Source organism: Mastomys coucha, unplaced genomic scaffold (assembly GCF_008632895.1).
Source record: "Mastomys coucha isolate ucsf_1 unplaced genomic scaffold, UCSF_Mcou_1 pScaffold7, whole genome shotgun sequence".
NCBI classification, from domain to species: Eukaryota; Metazoa; Chordata; class Mammalia; order Rodentia; family Muridae; genus Mastomys; species Mastomys coucha.
Genome location: NW_022196913.1, coordinates 24,912,544 through 24,922,640, shown reverse-complemented (window position 1 = coordinate 24,922,640; position 10,097 = coordinate 24,912,544). Strand labels below are relative to the sequence as shown.

At 42.8% G+C, this 10,097-nt stretch overlaps 1 protein-coding gene across 2 annotated transcripts in view; it reads right to left on the bottom strand.

Annotated features, from left to right (window-relative positions):
* Positions 1 to 9,735, bottom strand: part of Aoah (acyloxyacyl hydrolase) — a 251,423-nt gene extending 241,688 nt beyond the window's left edge. For both annotated transcript variants that reach the window (XM_031359270.1, XM_031359271.1), the window contains exon 1: positions 9,363 to 9,735. In XM_031359270.1, the coding sequence (XP_031215130.1) occupies positions 9,363 to 9,486 (124 nt within the window). In that variant the 5' untranslated portion in view covers positions 9,487 to 9,735. The remainder of the gene's footprint in view (positions 1 to 9,362) is intronic.
* Positions 9,736 to 10,097: the final 362 nt, after the last annotated feature.

Here is a 10,097-nt window from a genome sequence, read left to right as displayed (position 1 = left end):
TAAAATAAAATAAAAAAAAAAAAAAGAAGCCTAATGGTAACTATCGCCTGGTTCAAGACCTCGGGCACATTAATTCTGCAGTAGTTTCTCTCCATCCTGTTGTGACTAATCCTTACACACTTCTTTCCACTATCCCCTCAGGGAATTCCCATTTCTCAGTCCTAGATCTCAAGGATGCATTCTTCTCTATCCCTCTAGATGCCCAGTCACAAAATATATTTGCCTTCACCTGGACAGATCCTAATACCCACTTTTCTACCCAACTTACCTGGACTGTTCTACCTCAGGGATTCCAGGATAACCCACATCTCTTTGGTCAAGACCTGGCTTCTGACTTACTCTCCTTGTCTCTCCCTAAATCTAAGATTATATTGTATATAGATGATGTACTTCTCTATAGCCCCTCTCTAGAAATGAGCCAAGCCAACACCTCTACTCTCCTAAATTCCCTCTCCCGTTGAGGCTACAGGGTCTCACTTTCTAAAGTCCAACTGTCCACACCTCAGGTCACCTATTTGGGACTAACAATTACCCCAACCCACAAGGCTATTACCTTAGATAGAAAGAATCTCATTCAGTCTCTAACTGTTCCTTCTACAAAGGAAGAAATTTTATCATTCCTAAGAATAGATAGCTTTTTACATCCGTGGGTTCCTTCCTTTTCCCTCCTTTCTCATCCCCTATATGAAGCAGCGTTAGGCCCCACCCATGAGCCTCTTCTCAAACCTATTACCAAGCCCTTTCAGAGGCTTCAACATGCTCTCCTTAAGGCCCCAGCTTTACATCTCCCTGACCTAACTCGTCCTTTTTCCCTCTATGTAACTGAAAAAGATGGATTTGCCCTGGGAGTCTTAGGTCATCAACTGGGACCCTCTTTTGCACCTGTAGCTTACTTATCAAAAAAACTAGATGTAACCATCCAGGGATGGGCACCTTGTATCTGTACGTTAGCAGCTACTGAACTCCTTATTAGAGAGTCAAAAGAAACTAACTTTTGGGTCGCCTATAACTGTCTTCTCTTCTCATAGCTTGTCACAGCTCCTAACTTATAAAGGCTTACAAACTCTACCTCCCTCTAGGGTTCTTTCCCTTCAGGTGGCTCTAATAGAGGATTCTACACTCACCTTCCAATCATGCCCACCTCTTAATATTTCCAATCTTCTTCCTCAACCTAATACTGATCACTCCCTATCTCACTCCTGCACTGAAACTTTAGAGGAACTATTACCTCATCCTTCACACATACAAGAGGGCACACTGCCTCAGGCCATCTATATCTGGTATACAGATGGCAGCTTCTTTTTACATGAAGAGGCTAGAAAAGATGATTATGCCATAGTGTCAGACACCGACGTGGTAGGGGCACAGGCCCTTCCTACTCACACCACCAATCAACAGGCTGAACTAATAGCCCTTACCCATCCGTGCCTTTCAACTGGCACATGGAAAATCCCTCAACATCTACACAGATCCCAAATTTGTTTTTCATATCCTGTCTCATGCTGCTATCTGGAAGAAGCATGGGTTACTTACCACAAAAGGAGGATCAGTAACTAATGCAAACCAAATTAATGGCTATGCTAAAGGCCTCCTATTTTCCCACAGCCATTGGGATTGTCCACTGTAGATCACACCAGACAGATGACTCTATTGTCTCCAGGGGAAACAACGGAGCTGACAAGGCAGCTAGAGCTGTGGCCCTTGGGGGCCTAGACTTGTCTCACCCTTCCCAGGACATCCTTACACTGCAACCTACATCTCCACCATCTTCAGCTGCTGACACCCCCCAAACTCTGTCATATCTTTACCAACTCTTTCATCTTAACAGCCAAGCATTGCCTTCTTTTGTTAAGACCCACCTACAGCCTACTCCTGAGGATGTAAGCTTCTTAAAATCTATCACTGCTTCTTGTAAAATCTGTCAGAAGTCTGACCCCAACTCAAAGTATCGTAGCACCCCTTTTTCTACCCATTAGGCTAGAGGTTCCCTTCCTGGAACTGACTGGCAACTTGACTTTACCCACATGCCCACTGTCAGGCGTGCCAAGTACCTCCTGGTCTTGGTAGATACCTCGGGGTGGGTAGAGATATTTCCCACAACTAACGAAAATGCTCAGACAGTCTCTGATCTCCTCCTCCAAGAGATCATACCCCGGTTTGGTGTACCAGCCTCTCTCCAATCAGACAATGGTCCTGAATTTACTTCCCAAGTCTCTCAAATCCTATCTAAGGCCCTAAATATCCCCTGGCATTTTCACATTCCTTACCACTCTCAATCTTCTGGTAAGGTAGAAAGAACTAATCGCTCTTTAAAAACCACTCTTGTTAAGCTGTCACAGGAACTTCACCTTGATTGGGTAAAACTACCTCTGGCTCTTTTCAGGTTACGAGCTCCCTCAAAGCGACCTCTCCTCATCTCTCCCTTTGAACTCATGTATGGACGTCCAGTCCTAACTCCTGGTCTTTCACCTAAATGCTCTCCCCTCCTAGACCATCTACTTACCCCATTACTTTGCCACCTCCGTTCTCTCCTATGGAACTTTGCTGACACCATCTACTTCAGCCATACACTGTCTGCTGTCCACTACCTATCAACATTGGAGACCAAGTCCTTCTATCCCCTCCAGGTCATCAGCCCTCACCTCTCCCTCTCAAATGGCAGGGCCCTTTTAAAGTAATTCTTGTGACCCCTACAGCTGCTGAACTTGAGGGACTCTCTCATTGGGTCCATCTGTCTCACCTCAAACCTTTCATTCCTCCACCTAAAAATGACTTCTTCATACACATCAATCTTAACAGGACCATGCTCTGTTAAGCTCCAGAGGACAATGAAACCACTCACCTTGTCCCCAATCCCAAAAAATGAGACTCCACTCCAGCAACCGAGCTCAACCTCACTGGATTAGACATGGGTTTCTCATCCTCCCCCTGCTGTTCATTTCTATCCAGGGTAGCCCTTATATCTGGAGATTTGAGGTTCAAGAAACCTCCACAGATAACAAAGTCTTTCCATATAGGGTCAGGAAACTGCTCCATAGCCAGATGCCAGGAACCAATCCAAATTACTATCATCCCAGTATCTGTAATCCCATCTAAATATTATGATCTCTATACTTGCTTTCTCTTTGACCAGACGAAAGATTATTGTAGAAAATGGCCAGACGAATTTGGGGGCTGCCCATATTAGTCTTGTCAAATACATATGCTAAGATCATGGATCAATCATTTCTTCTATCAACATCACAAGACTCTCTTTTTCTACATACAAGACCCATGGGATTCCAGGTGGGAGACAGGAGTCCTTGGTAAGCTCTATCATAAAAATCAGCCCGGGGCCCCAGTAAGTACCATCCATATCCAGAGAAAATATGTCTCAATTGCCCAACCCCTGGATATTGGAAAAGCAGGGGAGATAGTCAAACACTTCTCTGAGGTCCTTACCTCTTTGACATCACCCCTCATAAATGGCACTAACTTGTCATTTCGCCTTTTACTTCAGAATAGCTTGACCTCGGCATACCAACTCCTTAATGTCACCAGACCTAGACGCTTTAAGGATTGCTGGTTATGTGTACCCCCTGGAACTAACTCACAATTGTCACTTACAGCACCTCTACACGTTACTTCACCCTTTGTCAGCTGCCCTGGCTCCAGTGTCGCCATGACTCGATACCTTACCTCTGTCGCTCTCTTTGGCATGGCAACCTGTTTTAAGGCCTCTGGGACTCATTCAATGGTAATGCTGAGCTCCCTAGACTGCAATAGAACCATAACCCTTGATATATAATCTTTGCCACAATGCCCTATAATCCAAAACGCGTCAATTCTTTGTGGCACTCAGACATATCATCATCTACCTGCTAGCTGGTCAGGAGTTTGCACATTAGTACTTCTTTTCCCTGAACTGAGAGTAATCCAGGGAAACGAGCCCCTGCCAATCCCAGTTGTAGATATGGTAGCTGCCCAGCATAAGAGGGCAGTCCAAGTTGTGCCTCTCTTGGTTGCTACAGGAATAGCCATAGGTGTTGGTATTGAAGTTGCAGGGATAACAACTTCCATGATTCAATATAATATATTCACTTCTCAGTTTCAAAGCAATTTTCAAAAAATGTCTGAAACTGTGCTTACTATCCAAAAACAGATCGATTCTTTGGCAGTCGTGGTGCTTCAGAACAGACGGGGACTAGATGTCCTGACAGCTAAAGAAGGTGGTCTTTGCCTTTTCCTCCAAGAAGAATGTTGCTTCTACGTCAACCAATCCAGGATAGTAAGAAATAAAATTCAGGAGCTATGGTCAGACATAAAAAAATTTCAGGGACTGTGAGACCTCCAGTTCTGGGGTTTTTGAAAACCCCATATGGAAGTGGATACTTCCATTTGTAACTCATTTTCTAGTCATCTTCCTGGCGTTATTATTTGCTCCCTGCCTCATTAATCTTGTTTCTATATTTCTTCAATGACAAATACAAAAAATTTCTAACAAAACTATTAATCAGCTCCTATTACATGATTACCAGCCGCTGCCCACAGAAGAGCCACTGTCCACAGAGGAACCTGGTGCAAACATTTACCAAGTGGATCCCGATGGTGAAAGCCAGCTAGCCCTTCATTGACAACGCCCCTAGACAGCAGAAAGAAGCTTAAGAGACACAACAACCTCATTCCCTTTTCATCATCAGCTTCCCCTTCCCTTTTTCTTTCCTTCTCTTTATAATATCAAAAAGGGAGGTATGTTAGCATCAGGGCATCCAAAGCCTGTGGTGATGCATGGGTGGGTCCACAGACCTGTTGCCAGAGCAACAGCCACCATATTTCCAGAATCCATTGGGCTCACCTCCCACCTTTACCTGCAGCCACTATGTCAGAACCCATATATATATATATATATATATATATATATATATATATATATATATATATACAGGGAACATTCCTCCATCTCTTTCTCTCTCCTCCTCCTCTCTTTCCATGCTACTGCCCCCTCTCTCCCTCTCAATTAAACCTCTTACATGTGGAACTGTTTGGTCCTAGTGTGTGGTATGTTCTAACGCAACTCACTGTTGTAACACATCAGATACACTGACAAAAGCAACTTAAAATGGATCTATTAGATATGGCCCAGCAGCACAAGAGATAAAAAAGTAGGGACTCATCTAATAAAACAATTTTTTTTCTAGGCAGGACACAGTAATAAAAGTGAAGAAAAACTCACAGAATAGAGAAAAAATTTAGCCAGATATACATTTGACATGGGATCTGTATATGAAACTCAAAAAGAAAACTCTATTAAAAATCATGAAATTTGGTGGTTAAATGGATGGAACTGGAAAATATTATACTGACTGGGGTAATTCAGACTCAGAAAGACAAACATCGTAGGTTTTCATTTGTGGTTCTTAGCTCCAGGATGTGAATAGGAAACTGAGAATAGCCACTGGAACTAGGAAAGGGAAAAAGGACCAAGATGTGGGGAGCTAGAGAGTGGGGAATCTCAGGACATAGGTTATATGAAGGGAGAAATGGGTAAATGGGGGACTTAAACTGGGGAGGAAAGATGGAGGGTATACCGAAGGAGAGGGAGGGAGGACAGGTAAATATATTAAGGATCCATAGAAAAAGATATTGGAGTCATTATTTTATATTTACCCAAAATTGCATATGTTATAAATACATATTATATATACATGTTAATGTATAGGACATGTACTTTTTGAAGTGCTGGGGACTTCAGAACAGGAGCTATCGATCTCTAGATTTTTCTCTAAATTGGGTGGTGACTTCCCAGAAGACAGATACTTCTAAAATCAATAACACAAGTGACAGTTGGTGAGGATGCAGGGCAAGGGTTGTGCACACTTATACAGCCACTATGCTTGCACTCCATTGCTAGGGATGTGCAAACTTGTTCAGCTACTATAATTGTATTCCATTGCTAGAGATGTGCAAACTTGTACAAATACTATAGACATAAAGATGGCAGTTTCTTAGAAAATTAAGAATCAATCTACTCCACATCCTAGCTTTACCACTCTTGGGCATATACCCAAAGGACACTCCATCCTACCACAAAGACACTTGCTCAATCATGTTCATTGCTGCTTTATTCATAATAGCCAGAAAAATCCTGGATGTCCCTTAGCTGAAGAATGGATAAGGAAAAGGTGGTAATCAACAAAATGGAGAATTACTCAGTGGTTTAAAAAATGACATAGTATACATATGTATGTGTATATACATGTATATAATGAGAGAGCGAGAGAGAGATACAGTCATATTACTTTTGCCTTTATTTTTGTCTTCATGTCTACTTATGTGTTTCATTACACTTATAAACTTCTGTATGTTGAACCATCTCTACTTCTAGGATAAAAGATAAAACTAGACTGGATGATTTTTTAAAAAACATGACTGTTTTCAATTTGAAAATGAAAAGAGGAAAATAAAAAGTAAGAATATGAGAAAAAATACATAGGTAATAGAAAAGCTAAAAAAAAAAATGACATCATGAAATTCGCAATCAAATGAATGGAACTAGACAAAAATCATCTTGAGTGAGGTAACCCAGAACCATAAAGACAAATATAACATATTCACTTGTAATTGGATTTTAGCTGTTGAATAAATGGTCTTCAAACTATAATCCACAGACTCAGAGAGGTTAGGTAAAGAGGAAGACTCTAGTAAGGGTGTATGGATTCCCCCAGGAAAGGAAAATTGAATAGATTTTGTGGGTAGACTGGGAGTGGATGTGGATGGGAGCAGGATGAATCAGGGAGGTGTGTGTGTGTGTGTGTGTGTGTGTGTGTGTGTGTGTGTGTGTCTAGAAGCTATCATAGTTTCAAACCCATCAATCCAGTGACCCCTACCTACATAGCACAGAAAAATCACCATCCACGCTGTGTGCAAATTCCTTACTGAAAAAATCATGCTGCAACAAATGGCTATTATTTTCATTTGTTCTGAAACAGTGGATATACAGAGTGTATTCCTGGAATGCTCTTAACATGGCTTCCAACACTCCATAGTCTTGCTGGGACCTGGCAGGGAAGGAAATGAGAACCTTGTGTCCACTCTACTGGTATGAAGATCTGGGGATATCATGGTAGATTGCTGGACTAAACCCAGAAAGTCCATTTGTAGCCCCCTGGAAACAGAAGTGACTCCCAGAGACTTTCCCTGGTGGGTTTCATTTGATAAACTTGCAGGTTTGCTCTGGGAAAATGGAATGGCAGTAAGCTGTGATTTTAGGGATCTAAAGACTAAGTAAAGATGACCCCTCCTCCTAGACCTGGTTCCAAAGGAACCAATGGATCAGGTTCTTTGAGTGTTATTTTTAAATGAAGGCTTTGCCACTAGAGATGGGTTCCTTGGTGTACATAATAAGATCATGGTTTTGTCAAAACCTGACTAAGTCAGACTTTTTATTATTGCCTCTACACAGAACTCCTAAGTGTCAGAACTTGTGCCCAGGTTCCCTGTATATAGTACTTGGCCATCAATCACAGTTATCCCTAGGGTGATTTTTGGCCAGGATTCTATATTGAGTCTGTTTACTAGTAATTGTTTCTTAGTTCTGAGTCTGTGTGGCTGCACTTGCCCATGCCATCCCAGTTCTCTCTTCTGCTACATGTCCATTGTATAATATAAATATGAAAGTTGTCCTGGTTAGGGTTACCATTGCTGTGGTGAAACACCACAATCAAAGCAACTTGAGGAGGAAAGGTTTATCTCAGTTTACACTTCCAGGTAACAGTCCCGTCACTGAGGGAAGTCAGGGCAGTCATTCAAACAGGGAGGGAACCTGGATGCAAGAACTGACAAAGAGGATGTGGAGGGGAGTTGTTTACTAGTTTGCTCCTCATGGCTTGCTCAGCCTGCTTTGTTATAGAAGCCAGGATAACCAAGCCCTGGAAACAACCCACCCACAATGAACTAGGCTCTCCTCCATGAACCCCTAATTAAGAAAATGCCCTGCAGGCTCTACAGTCTGATGGAGACTTCTTAGTTGAGGTTCTCTCAGATGACCAGCTTGTGTCTCATTGACATAAAACCTTCTATGGCCAGCATAGAAGGTTTCACCTTATTCCCCACTGTCCTCAGAAGACATAAAGCAAATACAAAGAAATGTTGAAAATAAAATGTTCCTACAAAGGAGAAGTCACAAAGCCATATCTCAGTCAGTGTTCAGAGTTTCTGTCAGGTTACTATAGCTAAATTCCCCCAAAATAATGAAGGAAGCTGAAGAGCTGAGCCCTTACTGGGTACAGGTGTCACAGACATACATGCAGGGTCTTAGTTTTCACAGTTCTCCAGTAAAGTACATGTTATTATCCCTGTCAACTAAGGAGAACACAACAGTATGGAGAGGACTAGGTAAGAGGCACTAACAGGTCAGGAGGAGGAGGAGGAGGAGGAGGAGGAGGAGGAGGAGAAGGAGGAGGAGGAGGAAGATCCAAGTAAACAGGGACTTCTCAGAAAAACGCTGGGAGGCCAGGAATTTTAGGAAGGTAGCGGAACTCTCCAGAAGAGAAAAGCTAATTAACATTCCTCAGAACACAGAGTGAGAAACTTCCTGTGGGTGGGGGTACATTCCACAGGGTGGACCTTTGCCCACCTTCAGATAAGGGAAGTCTAAAGACCAATAAGTTTAAAAAGTCACACTGTTCTACCAATCACATTGTGTCTAATGGCTGCTGCCCTGAAAATTGTATAAAAGCTCACTGAACAAACTGTACAGGGTCTCCTCCTTTCCTGAGGATCAGGGATAGCCTCAGTGCACTGGAATAAAAATCCTCATGTTCTTTGCATCGATCAGGCTCCATGTGATTCACTCAGGGGGGTCTCTGGTAAGCTAAGGCTCATCAGAGTCTTACAGAGGAGTAGGAAGAGAAGAAAGAGGTGGTGGTGGAGGAAGAGGAGGAGGACGAGGAGGACAAGGAGGAGGACAAGGAGGGCGAGGAGGAGGACGAGGAGGAGGACAAGGAGGAGGACAAGGAGGAGGACAAGGAGGAGGACGAGGAGGAGGAGGAGGAGGAGGACAACGACAGCAATGCAGTCCAGATGTCTGAATTCAGTACCACATCAAGAACTGAGAATTTCAGATATAAAGGGAGCTGATGCAAAAGAAAACATTCCCAACTACAGAAGAGGATTTTTTGTTTGATTACTTTTGAGATAGGGTTTCAATATATAGCCCAGACTATCTTCCATCTGGTAATCTTCCTGCCTCATCTCCTGGAGTGCTAGGAATACAGACAGGTACATGCTACCACATCTAATTTTGATGTTGAGGAATTATTGTGCAAGCAAAGTATCAGACCTCATTGTTATAAACATATAGAAAACAATTAGAATGTACATACCTAAACAGTTTTGGCCATGGGAGTAACTGGCACCTGGCTGGTTCTCATAGGGCACAGAGGCCAGTGAGTGAGAGAGCAGAAGAAACAGAAAGGTGGTCTTGAAGATTTTCCAGGGGGACTTCATCCTGAGCTGTACCAGGAGCCACAATCTTGGTCTACAAGATCACTCCACTTCTCAACCCTGCTTGGCCCCTCTGTAGTTACCACACCCCAATGCACACTGCCATGAACACACTGTGCAGCAAGTGTGATGCAAGTGAGTACACACACACACACACACACACACACACACACACACATACACACAGTGGCTATTCTGAGACGTCTGAGAGAGGCTCAGATGTCCAGATCTAGGAAGAGATGGAGAAGTCCTTGGTAGGCAGTCCCTCTGAGCAAAGACTTCAGGAAAAAGAAATAGCCAAGTTGCACATTGACAGAAACAGTACTTCCGGCCTCTGGCTGAAGTCAGTGACCATAAACCACATGAACCTTGAGGTTTGCCCGAAGCTCTCTGTTGGCTTGGAAGAGAGAAGCCCTTCCCCTTTCATTCTTGCAAAATGAAATGAAATGTAAACTAAAACCTAAGAAGAAAACTGAACACCACCTGCACACAGCCCTTCAGCAATCTGATTGGCAGCACCCACATAGTGAGGAAGTTATAGTTGTAATGTAGAATAATTATGATTATAAAATGTAATGCAAAATTATATTTAAACGTATTTAGCTTTCTTCTAA